The 18,560-nt window shown below is 40.4% G+C and overlaps 2 protein-coding genes across 4 annotated transcripts; both read left to right on the top strand.

Annotated features, from left to right (window-relative positions):
• The first annotated feature begins 548 nt into the window (after positions 1-548).
• LOC111611166 (nucleolar and coiled-body phosphoprotein 1-like) lies at positions 549-6,655 on the top strand. Of its 2 annotated transcripts, none has more exons than XM_023346901.1 (3): positions 549-672; positions 1,792-3,489; positions 4,141-6,655. In XM_023346901.1, the coding sequence occupies exons 2-3, from the start codon at positions 1,845-1,847 to the stop codon at positions 5,328-5,330; spliced, it is 2,835 nt and encodes a 944-aa protein (XP_023202669.1). In that variant the 5' UTR covers positions 549-672; positions 1,792-1,844; the 3' UTR covers positions 5,331-6,655. The 2 variants fall into 2 exon arrangements, with proteins under 2 accessions (XP_023202669.1, XP_023202668.1); XM_023346900.1 differs by lacking the exon at positions 549-672 and adding an exon at positions 947-1,008.
• Positions 6,656-7,919: 1,264 nt separating this feature from the next.
• Positions 7,920-17,381, top strand: LOC102229702 (protein phosphatase 1K, mitochondrial-like). 2 transcript variants are annotated; one of them, XM_023346996.1, is made up of 9 exons: positions 7,920-8,013; positions 9,007-9,124; positions 10,027-10,203; positions 10,366-10,538; positions 10,622-10,722; positions 10,872-11,037; positions 13,520-13,664; positions 13,824-13,958; positions 16,655-17,381. In XM_023346996.1, the coding sequence occupies exons 2-9, from the start codon at positions 9,026-9,028 to the stop codon at positions 16,784-16,786; spliced, it is 1,128 nt and encodes a 375-aa protein (XP_023202764.1). In that variant the 5' UTR covers positions 7,920-8,013; positions 9,007-9,025; the 3' UTR covers positions 16,787-17,381. The 2 variants fall into 2 exon arrangements, with proteins under 2 accessions (XP_023202764.1, XP_023202765.1); XM_023346997.1 differs by lacking the exon at positions 16,655-17,381 and adding an exon at positions 15,063-16,333.
• Positions 17,382-18,560: the final 1,179 nt, after the last annotated feature.

The following is an 18,560-nucleotide window of genomic DNA, read 5'->3' on the forward strand; positions in this document are numbered from 1 at the left end:
AAAATCCCAAAATAGAAATAAAATGTTTTCTCTTTGAAAATGCCTTTAAAGAAAAATATTTCATTAAGATGAACCCAGAGTTAAAATGGTTCTTTGGATGTGTGTTTTTTTAAGTGCTTCAAGGTGATATTTATTGTGAGTTGGTGCTACATAAACTGAATTTAATTGATTCCTGTTTAAATGGTGCAGAGAAAAGTCGCATACTGACTCAGGAAACGTGTAGCATCTCCCATCTTCTGGACTGCCTGGCCTGTTGGGGCCCAACGCCAGGGGCCCAGAGAGTCACTGGGCCCCATGAGCTTCACCAGTAAAATGTCACAGAAACAGACCCATGCTGACATCCAAGTGTGACACGTTTAGAGCTGAACTCCATCAACCGGATGTTAAAAGTTTCCCATCATTTCTAATCAGTTTTAAAGGAGATAAAATGAAGAAAAGACGCCTGAGAGGTCAGGAATCATCAGCATCACAAAGCTTAACGTTAAGAGGTTTAAGAAGATGAATAATGGAGGAAAGAAAGGCATAAGATGAGAAAAAGGAGGAGGAGCGACAGCAGCTTTCTGCTCCTTCACTGGTATTAATTTATTCAGCGCTGCTTCCTCTGGAGCAGAGAGGAGCAACGAACCGGAGCAGCTGAGCGTTGGCTTCCTGATTCCTACGGAGCCTGAATAGGTACGAATATATCCAATATGTTTCTGAACAGACATTTTGTTTCTAGACTTGTTGTAGATTTGATTGTTGAGGGACCATCATGGAGTCACATTTCTTGAGTCTTGCGCTGTTTTCAAACCTGATAGTTCAGTAGACTCGGTTCGATTTGGGACCAAAGTTGCAACATTTCTTACATTTTCAGCTGCTGTGGTTCTCTTTCACTCTGACTCAATCGATTCAAACTCTTTGAAAAACTTGTTCTCCTCCTCACCTTTGGGGGCGCTGCACCAAGAACCACTGAAGGAAACAACATGAAAACCTCTGAAGAAGACGCTATTACCAATTGTCATGAAAATTGTAAGTAAACCAGGCTAATTTAATCAGATGTTGACATTACATATGGTTGCAATAACCAGGAAGAAGACCACACAGGTTTGGACTTTCGGGTTTCGTGACTCTGGTAAGGCACAGACCCACCAGTGAATGGTAAAGTTTGCTACATTAGAAGATATTTCTCAAATATGTGTCCATATGTGAAAATTTATTCACAAAATTGGAAAAATTATTTAGAATTTGTCGTTTCTATTTACCGTTTCTAAGGCGATACTTCAGTATGCGCACAGCAAAATGTTGATGGGAACATGATTAGTGAGAGCAACTTCCTCCTTCACAAAATTTAAACAAAATGGAGTGGTGTTATTTCTCTTGTCTTTAGTAAAAGACCACAAGCCATTTCCACCGCTAGCACTGGACTCACCTGTTTGTTTGACCTGGGCTTTAGTCCAATTCATGCTTTTGGAGTGATTGCCGTTCACATATGCATTGGAACCGCACCAGAGTTCACTTCAATCAAACTGAGACCGAGGGTTGTAGACTGATCAGCGTTTGTGTTTTTGGGCCAAATGAGAGTTTGATTCCACATTCACACTTCCACACAAGACCCAGATTCTCTAGACAAATAAACTAAAGTTGGACTAACGTGGACTAAACAGGGCTGGTGTGAATGAACCCTAATACAATAGTTCTAGAATGGTATAATTTCCCAACTATAAAAATATTATTAAATTGAATCATCATTAGGTGAAGATTATCTATTTGAAGTTTGTGATTTTTCACTGTTTCTGTCTCCATCTGATGTAGATCCTCGTTGGGATTCTGCCTGATTTTCAGCTGAACAAGCAGGAATCATCACGATGTCGACACCTCCGAATGCCACTAAACAAAGAACGGATATTCTCCAGTTGGAACGTGGCGTTCCAGAAGATGTGGAGCCTTCAAGCACAGCGGTGAACACGGATCCCAACGACAACTGGGGTACAGAGCCAAACTTCAACCTCAACTTCAATCTGAGCTCTACGACTAGCCCTCGTCCCACCAAAGAGCCCTCAAAGATGCATTCTGGGAGTAAAAAGGAAGATAAAAATAAAGGAGGAGCAGCTGCAGATTTTAACACCATTTCAGTACCAAGTGAAAAACCTAGGAGCAAAATCCCAACAGCAACAGCTCAGATGACTGTGAAAAACAAAGTCGGCCAACAGCCGAAATCTCCAAACATTAAGCTTTCCTCTTCACCCAAAGTAGAAAGTCATGGAAACTTAGCACTGAGTCCCAAACCAACCGGTGCGGAGCTGAGGAGCAGCCAAAGATCTACAGAAAAAGTCAGAATTGAAACACCTAAAGCAGAATCTGTAAAGCCAGTGACGCCTGAGCTGACAACTAACTCTGCAAACAGCATAAAACCAACCGAAAAGACGCAATCAAACAGCAAAGATGTAAAGGACGTTCACCTTGAGACGCCACCAAAAACTCTGCAGCTGCCTAAAATCCCAAAGCTCCATAATCAAAAGGGAGATAAGAGCAGCAACAGCCCAAAATTAACAAATCGAACTCCAACAATGATGGCCAAAATAAAAAAATCAGATCCACTAAACTCGACAACTGACCAAAAACCTGAAGACGACTCTGGAGCTCAAGGTGTTTTCACAACCTCAGGAACCTCACAGAAAGAGAAAACAGGGTCACCACTTCTCAGGACCAAACCATCCCGAGTAACTTCTCTGAGTCCGAAACCAGCCACACAAAGAAAAACCACCGGAACCGGAACCATTAGCGTGTCACGCTCTGAGGGGAATCTTCACAGTAAAGACTTAAAGGTCAAAACCAGTTCAACCCCCAAATCTACTAAACGATCCAAAGACAGTCTGGATTCAAAACTCAGCTCCAGGTCCAGAGGTGGGTCCAGAGACGCACTGGATTCCAGAAGCAGCAGCGCCTCGAAAAGCAGTTTGGACTCTCGGGACAGTTTGGATTCTAAGAAGCTCCAGAGTTCAAAGCTTATCCAAAATCCACACGACCCGAAAACCTCAGCAGAAACCAGGATGAAGAAAAGCCACCAAGGTTCGGAGAAAGATTTCAAAACGGTCTCAAAGAACAATCACGATTCGAAACTTCTTCAAAACTCGAAAGCAAGTTTTGATCCCAAAATCAAAACCAACTCTGGTTCTGATTCTAAACCAGGCATTACCCAGTCAAGATCTCCAGCTACCCTGCAGGCCTCTGCTTTCAGTATGGATCTTCTTGGATGTGGTTCCCTTTCTCCCATCTCCAGCGGAACCATCAAGACGTCAGGTTCTGCTGTTGAGCTCAGTTTAAATCATAAGAGCCAATCAGATTCATCGAGTTCTGGACAAGTTCTACCTGGTTCTAAGTCGACACTCGCTGATTTGTCCTCTCCGATATCAGCAACTCAGAGTCCAGGATCCAGTACTGGAAAAAGTTTTACTTCTACTCTAACTGGATCAAACAAGGAGAACAAGAAGAGTCCAAGTTCCACTCCAGGTAATAACAACTGAAGTGTCAAAATACCACAGAGGCACATGCAACGGTTCAGAGACACTCAGGACCCAAATATTCAGCAAATGGGCAATTCAACGTGGAAAAAACATAAAATTTCAGGGGCAGACCTGTGAGGACACTTGCAATAATTATTGTGACTAAAGATAAATGCTTGGAGGAGTTTCTCTAGATCTTGCTGAGACATAAGTCCTCTAATCCTGGAAATGTTCTTCAGGTGATAAAAGGCTGACTTTGTAACTGTCTTTATGTGACTCTGAAGGTTCAGGTCAGGGTCCATCACCACACCCAGATTTCAGATCTGATCTCTAGTTTCCAGTTGTAATAACTGAAGCTGTGCGTTGACTCTAGATCTAGATCTGTCCAGTAGTTTTATAACTACTGTTTTTAAAGTTTGGTAGTAAATGTCTCTAGGTTTTACCTTCAATTTAGCTGAAGAACATTAGCTTGGCAGCCATGTTGCAACGCCATGATGTGCCAAAGCAAAGCACCTCATCTACCGTGAGCCATGAATTTACACCAGTTTAATCAGGGCTTTAAACTTTATCAAACATGAGTTACTGTTTCCTTGACACAATGAAGCAAAGTCTCTGTCAACAGATGATGTACCTCTTTGTTTTTTTTTTGTTACTTCAGGTATCCTGGCCCCTTTGGCATCTTCCAGTCCTAAAACCAGGCCTGTGGTGACCTCGAAAATCCTGGAAGGATCCACAGATACCTCAGGAGATCCTGCAGTTATGAAAAAAGATCCTAACAGTTCATCCCGAAATACTAGTCTGACTCGAGGTCTTACCTTTGACTCAATCACAAAACCAGGTAGTAATACTGACAATAAGCATTTAAAAGCTGCTGAGAGTGAGGTTAATACTCAAGGAAAGGTGGAGGTTTCGCAAGAGGCCAAGAATGACAGGGATGGACGTCCATCAGGAGATTCGGAGGGGAGATCGGTTCTCCCACTGAGTAAAGCTGGTCACCCAGGAGACACAAATATCATCTCATCACCTCGGGCAACCAGAGCAAGAGAACCAAAGCAGAAAATACAAGTTCATAGGAAAAAGAATGAAGGGAATCCTTCATCTCCCCTTCGTCCTGTCTCTTCTTCTTCCACTCATACACCAACCAAGAAGACAGTCAAAGAGACTGCCCCTAAGCCTGAGCTTTCTCAAAGACTCCATAAACGTGCAGGGGCTCAGAAAGAGGTGGGCGTTCAGGTGGAGGTGGACGTGGTCGAGCGTTCTGCTTCCACAAGCCCCAGCCTCCACCGTGGACCTCCCACCTCCTCCATGATTGGTTCCTCCAGCTGCCAATCATCGCTGAGCGACGTGCCCCCCCTCAAACATGTCTGCCAGATTGAGATTGAGCTGTGCAGCCAAACGCTGTTTCCCTGCGTTGTTCCCGACAAGGCCAGTTCCCTCCCTGCATCTTTGCGCTTTCAGCAGAACCCCGCTCTTATGTCGGGCTTTGGACCACACCACAATCCAGATGTTGGCGCCGAGAGCCTCTGGGAAGATGAAACTAAAGAGGAACAATGGCAGCCCAACAAAAAACAGGAGGATGGGTTTAAAGGGCAGACGGAAAAGCCCCCGGAGGTGTTGTGGGACAAACAAGGGATGACGTGGGAGGTTTACGGCGCCTCTGTAGACCTGGAGTCTCTGGGGACGGCCATCCAGTCCCACCTGGAGATGAAGATTCGAGAGCAGGAGAGGCACATCCAGATACTTCGGAAGTCCATCTGCTCCAACAGCAGCTTTGCCCGGTACAAGAGGAAGAAGAGACGGAGAAGGTTTCTGGGTTGCTGCATCAAGGCGTCCGCCGTGTCTGACTGAGATCAACGTTCAGAGACGTCAAACATCTGACTTTCACTAATCCAAGCTGGATAAGAGCCAGGAAACTGTAAAACATCCCTCATATTTAAACGTTTGTAAAGTAATTAGGCAACATAACAACTGCCAGAAAAAAATACCTTCCAAAATCTGGGCATTAATAAGCTTAATATTACAAAATATTACTATTCTGGGAAATTTGATTGAAGATAAATGTTTTTCCTCGTGTCTTTAAGGATAAAGTTATTAAAGAAAGGATTTTAGTTATAGGGTGTCCATGCATGCTTAGAAAGTTGCACAATCATATATCTAAAATTAAAGCCTTAAAAGGTCTTAAATTAACTTAAAAAGTAAGTTAGCCTTTAATACGTTAATTCCCAGGTCTTAAATTTGTTTTGACAGAATAATTTAATACCATACGCTTTATGTATTTTTTTCTGACAGGATTTTTCTCTCAGGCAAAAGTTTGAGTCGTATTCAGAAATCTTCTATGCTTTGACTCAAGTGAGATGATTGAAGCTGTCGCTAACTAGCTGCTAATATACCCTTGCTAGCTAGACAGCTTTTTTGCTTCTACCATGTGTAAGTGAAAATTTACCACCAGTTAGCTTGACGAAATTGGTACATTTGTGTGGAGAATCAGGTCTTAAATTTCATTCATGATGATCTTAGAACGGTCTTAAAAAGTCTTAAGTTTGAGTTGGTGAAACTGATTTAGCAAAACTGATCAAACTGTGAAAGTTTGTCAGACCTTCTTTAAGAAATGTGTTTCCATCTCTCCTTTTTTCTCTCAACTATTTTCTGGAAAAGTCAAATCACAAACACTTCAAATTTATTTTGAATTTTGTCGTTTCCATCAACTGTTTCCAATGCGATCATTCAAATTGTGCAGAAAAACTCTGATAGAAGCATGTCTTTGGACTTAAATGTCAAATATAAAACCGAAATCCTTTCTTCTGTCTCACTATCTGGGTCCTTATCTGTAGGTTTTAGTTGGACCGGTGTCGGTGCGTGTTTAGCCGTGTTTAGCCGTGTTGAGGTTTTGTCTGAGAGCAGAACGGGTCGGTACCTCGGCTTTCCGGTGGCAGCTGCAGTGGTTGTTGACGTGGAGCTGAGAGGACAGCAGCTCCATTCCTGGTAAATATTTCATCCAGTTTCTTTTTTATGAAACTCGGCACAAAGCACTCAGCAGAGAGCTCCCAGCTGCAGACTACAGGATTTGCTAAGGAGTTAAAAAGTCACTTCTTTTCCTCTTTTCCTGTCATCTCACTTTCCCTTAGTTTCCTCACTAATTTCTCCTTCCACTTCTGTTTTATTCTCCTTTCTTCTTGTCTTTTTCTTTATTTCCAAATCATTTTTTGTTTTCTTTATGCTTTTTCCTTATTTGCTTGTTTTTCCTATTTTCTTCTTTTCTCCTTCAGTTTTTCTTTCTATCTCTTTCTTGTCCAAATCTTCTCGTTTACTTCTCGTTTATTTTCTTTCCTTCTCTTTCCTCTAAGTTTGACGTTTTCCACTTTTTGCAAGTTTTACTCCATTATCCACACAACTTTCTGTTTTTTCTTCCATTTTTACTTTTTCCTGTTTCTTTTTGTTCCTTCTCTCGTTTTATTCGATCATATTTCAGACCTGAGTGATAAACTTGTCGTTCTTCCCTCCCTCTCTCTCCTCTTCCTCCTGAACCTCTCCACCGCTGATGGAGTTGCATCATTTATCTGAATTATTCAGAAACATTAAACCCACGCTCGTGTTAACAACGGAAACTCCACCATATTTAATTCATATGTACATAAGAACACAGTGACTGTAAGGATTCTAATGTTTAATTAAAGCTTCTTTACAAACTCGCTCATAGTTTTGTATTTTGTCTTTCCTGTCTTGTGTAAACTGTTTGTAATCTTTGAACCTTTATGTGTGATGTTTAAACCATGCATTCTTGGTTATAACCTCTTATTATTGTAGCGTTGCCTCCCTCCAGCAGCCATTGGGTGAAAACATGTTACTTCATGGACAGTTTACCAGTCAGTTACAGGAAACCCTTCCACCTATTGACTCACTTCTAATGGTATTTTAGAAAGAAAGGTCAACATAACACACATAAATTTGGACTTTGTGAGGAAGCTGCACACACATGTACAAGAAAAACATACAAACTCCATGGAGAAAGACCCTAATGTGGGATTTGAGTTGTACACCCAAAACTTGCTTTTAAAATTGATTTATTAAATAATCATTCCACTTAAGGAGAAATTACATCAACGAAAGCCCAAAATTAATGTAACAAACATGCGAATAATGAAAGGAAATAAACTTCTGACTATTGTTAAAAATTTGAATTTTTATTGTACTTTTTGAGAATTTTTTAAAAATAATTTTATGGTTCACAAAATTATGTTTATCTCCAAAAAATTAACTACCCTAATCTTTATTGGAAGTTTTGCACACAGTCTTTATTTTCCTGGTCAGTAACTTGGACCTGATTAAGCTCAAGAAACCAAAACAGCTTCACGTCTTTTTTTGGTGCTGACGTCAGAACATGCTGTGCTCTGATTGGACGCCTGGGGATCCGTTTAAAACACACAGCTTTAGCTGAAGAGTCACAGCGCGAGCGCCACTCCGGGCCGCTGGACACCTGTTGCCAAGGAAACTGAAACGGGCGGGAAAATTACCAGTTAATGACCTGAAAAAGGTAAATTAGTTTTTTTTAGTTTTGTTTTGTTACCGCCATTTTGGTTTTAATGTTTTCAAAAAGTTTGGAAATTGTTTCAAGGAAAGAATTTATATCCTACATTTTACTTTTTAAAAATATTTTTAGTTTCTTGAATTTTTCTTGTAAATACAACAATCTTACCTTATATCTATTAAAAATAAGCATCGATTTTATAAAGAAAAACTGTGTTTTATATGGTATTATAGTCTTGAAAACATGTATTTTCTCATCCTACTATACTTTCTGAACATGCTTGAATTTGTATTTTTTCGTTCATAAACTCTTAATTCTGACATATGCAGTCTCAAACATGTATACGCCGTGTAAGGTCTTGTCATTAGCAGGTCACATGTGTTTTTTGTTGCGTACACTGTTCTGAAGGTCGTGCTCACCAAGAACAGACTTCACTGGTGTTTGTTGCCAAGACAGTTTTAGTCCAAATATATCAGCAGCAGGTGATCTTTATTAATTACCATCAGAGTTTTGATCTGGCCTGGTAAAATATAGATCACATCACCAGAAAATGGGAGAAATTTGACACTTTCATATATGAAATTAGTTTCATATATAGATTTTAAACTCTAAAGTCAATTGAAAGTGTTTAATTTGGATATTTTTAATTTTTCCTTGGGGGTATTACAGGTCAAGCTGAGTATTTATAGAACCGAGCCTGTTGTGGGTGACAGATAGAGAAAGGAAGAATCCTCGCAGCTATTTGTGGACCACACACATACACAGAAGGTTTAATGGTCACTGGAGTATCAGGAATGCAATCCGTGTTAATGTCAATAATTTGGAAGATTTATATTACCAATCTGAGGCCAACAGCTTAAGCCCTCTTTCATCTTTCCCTAAATATGCAAAGGTTGGAGACTAAGAGACGGTTACAGTAATGATAGTGCCGTAGTGTGTATGTTTTTCAGAACTCCGCATGTTGCCCAGGTTTCATTTCTACACCTAAAATCTCTGCAGCTGCTAAGGACTGTCAGTCATGTCGTCTCCTGTGCTGCTGAACCTGCTGCGCTGCGGCCGCTTCTCCATGTGCAGACAAGCCCTCTTCGCTCTGGAAGCCTCCACACAGTCTGGGCAGGTGAATCCGTCTACGCAGGTCTATCGTGTAGCAATTAACTTTACTAAAATGGCAAGACGGTAAACATTGACTTATTTCAACAAAGAATGTGGATCTTATTCTTCCTTGCCTCTACTGTAGCCCATAAAGGACAATATGAACACTCACTTAGAGGAAACTTTCTAGCCTTTTGCGGTTGTAATAGCTTTCCCTAGAGAGCAAGAAGATAGGATGTGATGCCAAGGATGCAGACTTTAACTTCATCCATTATATGTCAGAAAGTACTGCATTTGATCCTTGATCTTTTTGTTTATTGTGGTATTTCAACTCAAATAAGAGTTAAGGTACCTTCAGTGTACATAGACGTGCTGAATGGCTAGCTACTGGTTGGTAATCACCCGATACCTATGGGGTTCTTAAATGGTACCTAAAGATACTATTGAGTACCTTCTAGTTACCTACAAGGCACTTCTATAGCACCTATAGGTGGCATTTACAGGGTGGGCACTTGGATGGGTACATAAGTGGTACTTAATGATGTAAGGATTCTTGATTATTTATTGGGTATTGACAGGATACTTAAAGTGTATCTGAAGCCTTCTGGGTCATTACAGGTTACGTTCCCTTGCTTGTTGCCCAGTACTTGCATACTACTGTGGTAAACACTGGCTCCAGAATAATGTTAGGGGTATCTGGGGTACATCTGAGGTATCTATAAAATAAAAAGACAAAAACCTACAAGGTCCCTTTGAGAGACCTATAGGGTAACGGCATGGAACTATCACATTTTACATCTTACCCTCCTAATGCCAGTACTTGCATGTTGCTACTATTAATTCAAACTTACTGTACCGTATCTAAAGTTTATTTTCTAAATATTTGCTAAATGTTTAAGAAGTTCGTACTGGTTACTTTTGGACTAGGCTGGTGGACCGTTGTTGGGGCTGGTGGGTGTTCGGCGGGCCAGCGGGTCGATCAGGTTCGACAGTGATTGCAGTGGCCAGCCAGTGACCTGGGACTCGTTTGGTATTTGGGATAACCGGATAGAAGAACCAATATTACTGCCTTCCAGTATCCGCTATGGAAAACCTATTCCACAGGTAAATAAACCATTGGAATAATGAAGAAATGGTTGAAGTAATTTCTAATTAGAGTTGATTAAACAACGTTTAAAAGGACAGATGCACAAAACAAAGTAAAAGTAAGAATAACTTTGTTGGTGTATTCAAGTAGATAAAGGTCAATATTTGCCTCCCTCTCAGATCAGCCTGTCTCGGGTCGGCAGTGCGTCGGTTTTGGGTCTCCGGAAGCAGAATGAGGACAGACTCCGTATCGCCCGTATCCATGACAACCTGCTGTACTTCGCCGTTTTTGATGGTCATGGCGGCCCACACGCTGCCGACTACTGCTGCACCTTCATGGAGAAATTCATCAGGTTGAATGAATTTTCTTCAGTTAACTTTAAAGGCAGACATCTTAACCAACAAGAATCATAAACTCTCGGGTTTCTTGTTTTAGAGACGCTTTGGAAGAGGAAGATGATCTGCAGAAAGTTTTAAAGAAAGCTTTCTTAGAAGCTGATAATGCTTTACACACACACCTGAGCTACTTCAACAACGGTAAAGCTCTGTACTAATGTTTGTCATTACTTACTAAATGAGTCATATTTTTAAATGAACCTTTATATTAGGCATTCTAATCTAATTTTGCACTGAACTTTGAATTGCTAGGCAGTAGTATTTCAATCTTTGCCTCTCTTGCCCCCCAGACTCAGTTCTGAGGTCAGGTACAACAGCAACAGTTGCTCTGCTACATGACGGCATTGAGCTGGTGGTTGCCAGCGTTGGTGACAGTCGGGCGTTGCTGTGCAGGAAGGGACATGCCAAGAAGCTCACCAAAGACCATACACCAGACCGCAAAGACGAGAGGAAACGGTACCTGAGTCCTTTTAGCACTACTGTGGTACCTAGCTTCAAGAACGCTCTATGCAGTCTTTTTGTGGTACCTAATTGAGGACTTACATTGTGCCTGTGGGGGGCTTTCAGCATATCAACCAGGTACTCACTCACAAGGCATTTACGGCATACCTCCAGGCCACTTGTGAAGTACCAATGGGGTACTTACATAATTTCTGCTGAGTTCCTTTGAGTCACCTACCGGGTACTTAAAAAGTACCAATATGATACTTACTGATTGGGTATCAGTGGGGTACTCCCAGGACTCTTCTAAGTTAGCAAAGGAGTGGGGTGCTTTCCGGGATACTAATAGGTCATTAACAAATTAGGGTTTATTCCAAGTATCAGACCCTTACTAGATGCTGACACCTGACACAGATGATGCTAAAGGTCACAAAGAAAGTTGCAGGCTTTGCAATGAGAAAAGAGAAACCTAGGGCTGGGGAAAATGATTGATGGCAACTGGCATCATCTTCAGAATATTTAACAGTAATATTCCTGTCAATAGTAGAAAATGCACTGGGTACCAACTGACTCGTTCCCAATGAGCGGTATGGCATAGATTGGTGCTGTTTTGGTCTCGTATCCATGAGATTGTTTTCAACACCAGTTGGTCTCTCACTAACAAGGTGGAGTTAAACGAGGTACTTATAGCCTTGTTTGTCTGTGCAACAACAAATGTGATGGACTAGTATGTGTCGTGTTTGTCGCAAGAAGTGACGTTTCTCTGTCCTCCAATCAGTGGACTGTGTTGTGATGCCAGTAGCTCCACTCTAACCGTAACGTTGTCCTGTGGACTGAAAGGGGATCGTGTGGTACAGGTGGGGTGTATGGCCCACTTTTACACTGGAAACAAACAAAATACCGTACCGACTGTACCAACCAGGTAACCATGGAGTATCTCTGAATATTGATAGGATACCCATGGGGTAATTATGAACCAGAACATGCCTAATTCTCCACAGTTACCACAGTTGGTAAATAGTAGAGATGCCTTAAATCTAGAGATAAAGAATTAAATCAGTGTTAGAACAAAGACCAGTGGAATGAGACCAACTTTGAAGTTAAATCTGTTTTTATGTTGAGGTTAAGAAACAAGCTGTACAGTTTTCTACTGCAGACAGATGACTGATCACTTCTCCCATATCCAGGGGTACTTGTTTAAATCACAAGTTTCAGCCTTTATGGTTTCAGTTCAATTAAATCCCTCTGCTACTCGATTCACTTTTATTATTTACTAGTTTTTGGGGTTTACTGTAAGGCGCTGCAGCTTTAAAGCAACCAGAGCAGCAGCATGGTTCAGGTTCCCAAACAGTCGTTTGGTATAAATAGTGTGGAAGTCCGCATTCATGAAGCTCATCCAGGAATTGAAACTGGAGCAGATCTGCAGGTCGACAGGTTTGGGATTCCCTTCAGCTAAAAGCAGCCGGTGTTATCTAACAGCAGAGCGAGCCTCCATCTGGCTGTGGACATCAATCAGTGGGTTACCGTTTAGTGCAGGTTAAAACTCAAATACTGTCAGAGACACTAAATAAAACTTTATTTTTAATTAATTCATTTGATCCAACTTGAAATGGTATAAAACTATTTACATTTTAACTGTGGGAAGTAAAAGCTGCATAGCGTCTGACTAGCTGAGGAACTTGCCTTATGCAGGATTATGTAACATTTGATGAGTTGATGGAAATCAGTGTGTAAAGTTTCCAGTGCAGCCGTCTTTGGCCTGGTCCAACTCCTACAGTATCCTTAACAAGACACCGGCTGGTTGGCTTCAGATGGGGTTTTATTCTTTAAGGTTGGGTACAGTGAACTCCCATCTATTCACGGTTCACTATTTAAAGATTCACTGGTTCTCGGATATTTTGGTGGAATATAACTCCAAAATATCTGCTGAAAATTCACTTATATAATGTAAAATGAAACTCTGGAAGTTGAAAAGCCTAGAATCAGCGCTACTTGGAAAAGCATCAAATCCTGGAGTTCTGTTCATTTTCTTAGATTGTAATTACCGGTACCCTGAAGCTAACAGTGGATGTTAGCTTCAGCTGCAGTTCTAAGATGGTTTCCACTCTGCATAGCAATGCATGTTGAGGTATATTTGGTGTTTTAATGAACAAGCAGTCACATTAAATATTTCAAGCAGGATCCATCTTAGACCTTCTTCTTTCCCAGCATGTAAAGCACTTTGAACTGCCTTCTTGCTGAAGTGTGCTATACACATAAACTGGATTGATTGAACCTGATTGATGTCTTACTGGTTGAAGACCCAAGAACAAACCCAGAATGTGCTTGACCCAGTCTATTAAAGACCATGACCATCTTGGTTTCCCTATTGGACCCCAACCTCAGATAAGAGGAACCAAAGTAACACACAGCCAGAGAGTTAAATATTCAAGCACCATCTCTGCCTCATATGGTTTGACAGAGAAAGTAACTGATCCTGTTTGGTTTTTGTGTTCAGGATCCAGAAGTTTGGTGGTTTCCTGTCGTGGAACAGCGTCGGCCAGGCAAACGTTAACGGGCGGCTCGCCATGACGCGCAGCATCGGAGACTTCCACCTGAAATCCAGCGGCGTCATCGCAGAGCCAGAAACACATCGTCTCTCCGTGAGTCTCGGACCGGCTTCGTCTGCTGTCTTAGTTTCAAATCGTTTTTTATCTGTGGAGTTTTGAAAGTCAGTTGGAGCATTTTTACCTGGTTTGTTGTTGTTAGGTACATTATTCCTCTGGACAATCAGCTTATACATTCATGATCTGTTTCTGCAGGTCCAACATGCCAATGACTCCTTCCTGGCTTTGACCACAGATGGTATCAACTTCCTGTTGAGTGACCAGGAGATCTGTGATGTCATCAATCAGTGCCAAGACCCGACTGAAGCAGCAGAGATCATCTCTCAGCAGGTAAACGACTGCTGCTGATTTCCGATAAAAAGTTGTGACTTACTGAAGGTACAGCAGGCAAACTCAATGAACTGTAGAGAAAACAGGATCATCTCTGAGATAAAGAAACTCTAGAGTGAGAATAACTAAACTTCAACTTGTGTTGTTGCTAAAAACAAATCTATAAATAGTCCTAGTAACCCAGAAACCACACCTCTTTAATTAAAGTTACAATAAATTTGCAGTTATTGTGCACAGAAGCATCCTTAACACCCTGTTTCACTTTATGTACTAAAAAATGTCTGGGGTTCGAATGTCTTTTGATTCTTCTGCTTCAGGAGGAGAAAGTTAGAATCTGTGAATCTGATATTAAGTCTTTGATACAGAAACGGTAGAAGAAAGATGATTCAGTTAAACAATAAATGTCTTGGTCAAAATTCATAAATGTGGTCATATTAACCCTTTAACTGCCTACTCGACCATATGATTTAGCACATTTTGAGTCTCTATATCTCAATATGAGGAGTGCCTAACTTAGCTTAACCTGATTGAGCCATCTCTGCCGCTTGGTTGAGGTACGATATGCTAAAGAAATCCACTGGAGGGCACTGTTTCTTTAAATAGTATTCTTCTTCTTCCCCTCTCCAACCAGGAAGTCAGAAACACAAAAATCTGTCACAAATATCGACTGGTTGTGGTAAAACTTTGAAAGGTAGAAATAGGTTTCTGGCATATAATAGTGTTATAGACCTTACTAAACAGAATTATGTTACTTGATACCACCTAAAAAGCTAAATTAAAGGTCTAATAATTTTTTTAAAATATGCTTGACCAAACGGTTGATTTGTCACTTTATGGTAAATGTTGCAAATTAAGCTAATGTAGTTAACATTTAATTTTTTTGCTATAAAATCAAAAGTAATTGTCATCTATTGGTGTAAATATGAAACAATGTGTTATTACAGTGTTATACACTAAGAATAATTATAACATCATTATCTTACAAAATAATTTTTGTGACTTTCTGAGTTGATATTAGCAAATATGGTAAAATTTTAGAATAAATGTGGGGAAATCATAATTTTCACAACTACTAACTAATTTTAACTTTTCAATCACCACTAGAGGGACACTAAATCCTTCTATGGTGCAAAGCCACGCACTCTTCTCGCCCTTGTACCAGAAAATCCTTAAGAATCTGATTGTCATCTAAGTGATGATGACCAAGTAGACGATCCTGATTATCAGCCCACACAAGCAGATGATACTGGAGACAGCTCTTCTGAATCCCTGGATGAAGAGGAGGCTCCCTGAAAAAGCAGATCTTCTACACAGCCACCTCGTAAAAGGAGCCGGAAAGGGAAACACACACTAAAAACTGTTCCCTTGGAGCAGCCAAATGACAATGCCGACCCAAGTTACACCCCAGGCCCCAACAAAAGCACAAGAAGAATCTGGAAGCAGGAAGACATTGATGAGTTCCAGGTTCTTAATTCAAGATTTGAACCCCTTGAAGCTGTGCCCTCACCCTTCCAGTATTTCAAAATGCTCTTCACTGATGAGATGATTGAATATATCGCACATCACACCAATTTGTACTCTGCTCAAGAGTTGGGGGACCCAATCAAGACTAGTCCTGAAAAGATAGAGCATTTCCTAGTGATCCTTCTTTTTATGGGTGTTTTCAATTTCCCATCACTGGAGGACTACTGGCACCATGAATCACACTTCGACCTGATCACTGACATCATGCCAAGGAGGAGATTCCAGCTGTTACGGCGATACATTCATTTATGAGGGAAATGTAGTCTGTGTCCAAAAGGAGTGTCCAGGTGGAAATGTGAGAAATGTAATGTCTTCCTGTGTTTGAATGCAAACCAGGAATGCTTTAAGTTATATCACCAGAGGTAAAGTGCATCTAATGCACAAAAAGAATGCTGTTTTGCAAACACATAGATAAGGTTGGAAATGTGATGTTTTAATATGTTTGGTAATGTTTTTTCTGTGTTTGCCATGTTTTTTCAAAGTTTAAATGAAAACAAGTAACACTAGTTCAGTCAATCCTCCAGATACGTGACACTTGTGTCCCAAAATACATGCTGTTGCACCAAAACAGAAAAGGTGTGCTGAGATATAAAAGCAACAAATGTTTCTATTGTTCTGCAGTATTTTCTTTTCCTTTTTGAATGTAAAAATGAATATTTTGCACTGTTACCTATAATCAGAAGTGGATTGAATGTGAGAATTTTGTGCTGTTGCACTTTAATACAGATACAGTCAAGATGGGAAGATTAAAAATGCAATATTCCCTTGTTCGACGCAATATTTTCCTTGGTTGAAATTAAAACCAGTGTTTTGTGGCATTTTGACAGAAATAAACTGTATCCAATGCCCCAGACATTTTTTGTTGGTTATTTCTTTATAAATTAGCATTTTATTTTAATTTATCTACTGTACTTGGTATTTTTATTACATCATATACTTAAACCATCAAGTGACATCTCAACTGTTTGGTAGAGATCAATATTTTAAAAACCACAGGGTCTGTTGGAAAAATTTTTTTTGATTGTGTATATGAGTCACCCTAGGGTAAAAGAAATGCAAAGAAAAAAATTTTCACAGGTTTTTTTCTTGGTGTGGTTGTTAAAGGGTTAAAGGCATTTCAGTGACCAATAAATGTGAATTCTGCCTAAATAAGTGGATAAAATGTATTTCAGGCGCTGCAGTACGGCTCAGAGGACAACGCCACCATCGTCATCATCCCGTTTGGAGCCTGGGGGAAACATAAAAGCTCCACCAAAACCTACAGCATGAGCAGGAACTTCGCTTCGAGCGGCCGATGGGCGTAGACGAAAACATACATGAAACACGACAGAACTCAGCCGATTATCTTAATTTGACTTTAAGTAACCCAGAGGTCCTTAAATTATTTATAACATGAAGCATCCAAAGAAACCCACCAGCTGCATCATTATGCTTGTTCCCAGCTGAGCAGTCGACACTGTAAATAGTGTAAAATAATGAAGGTTGTACATATAAAGAAACTTACTGCAGTGGTTGTTGTCTTTGTCAGCTTTGTATGAGTGTTTTGCATTTAGAGAGAACATTTTAGTACATTTCCTCTTTCAATCATTGCTGTCATTCTGTAAATGTTTAATGAAACTCCAAAATATCAGCATTTTATCAAATAGGAAGCTCAATTTTAAATTCATCAAAAAGAGGAAAAACATTTGAACTCCAGGAAAAATCATTGGAGAAAGTGATCTGTTTTGTTACCAACAAACCTTTTAAATTCTGAAATATTTACCAACGTTAGAAGTTTGACTTGATATATCGATGCTCGCCTTTACTCCATTGGTCCTTTATAATAAAGTTAAACTAGTTAAACATAAATTTCACTGTTTGTTTTCTTAAGTTGCATTAAACCAAGTCTGTGTTTAATCAGTCAGGCTCTGGTGTTTCATTTGAGGTTTAGAGATTAAAGTACCAAAGAGTTTTAGTTGTTATTTTGTGCAATTTCTTTACATTACAACTCTTTACATTTCAGGCGCTGCAGTAAAGGCGAAGGTGGCCAAAGACTTCATCCTGTAATAATCTCTGTTGGAAACGGGTCACGAAAAACTGAGTAACTTTAGTTTCTTCCTCCTTCACAGTGTCTTAGAACTTCATGAAAGTGCATTGATATTCCTAGAAAAGATGGGATATTGAAGGCATTGGGTGTTTTCTAATGTCTCCGGTGAACTTTTCTGCACTAATGGTCCCAACACAAAGTGGAAATGAGCTTTTAAACCCCATAAATCACTCAAAAAGCAAACTGGAAGTACAAACATTAAAGTGTGACAAGGCTTTCGTTACCTGGTCAGGCATCAGAAAGAATTAAGGTAAATCTGGAACTCATCGCTACAAGCAAATGTTTGTTTCTTAATGGTTGATGTTCTGCTTAGTGGCTTTTATTGACAGTTATCTGGCTGAGAGAGAAAGTTTGGAAGTAACTCCTGGCGGCGGTGTCAAGGATTATTGCCTCCATATCTGTGGAGGATCGTCTACCACTCAATCACTCACTGAGGGGTCACTTAGAGGTTACTATTGTAATGCTGTCCATTTAGTATCAGCATTTGAAGCCAAGGTTTGAAGGACAGCAGTCACGTTCCAACCTTTGTCAACAGATTCCTTCAGAAGATGTTGACAATGAACTGACCATATTCTGTGTAAGCCACCTACTGACATCAAGCTCTGACCTGGAAAACCGCAGGGACAGCTGGCGAAGGGAATCAGAGCAGACTGGGATACACCTGAAACAAACGAGATATCGCAGGATATGAAGATATCTCACTCATCAGTCGCCTCTGAACATCGCATCGCCTCTGACTGCAGAGTGACTTCCTCTTCCAAATAGTTCTCTTGTAACCTGCTGTTTTTCTCATCTTTTCGAGTCATGGCTTCTTCTCGGTTGAGTGGCCTTTCAGTCCATGTTGTTTCTGTGGATAAAGACTTTTCCTTACCAACCGCAGCCAACATATCGGCAGTGTGTTGCCTCTGGGACTGAATCATACTTTCACACCAAAACATGTTCATCTCTGGGTCACAAAAGCCGATTCCTGCCTCAGCGGTATGAAGGCTCAA

Source organism: Xiphophorus maculatus, chromosome 14, assembly GCF_002775205.1.
Source record: "Xiphophorus maculatus strain JP 163 A chromosome 14, X_maculatus-5.0-male, whole genome shotgun sequence".
Taxonomy (NCBI): domain Eukaryota; kingdom Metazoa; phylum Chordata; class Actinopteri; order Cyprinodontiformes; family Poeciliidae; genus Xiphophorus; species Xiphophorus maculatus.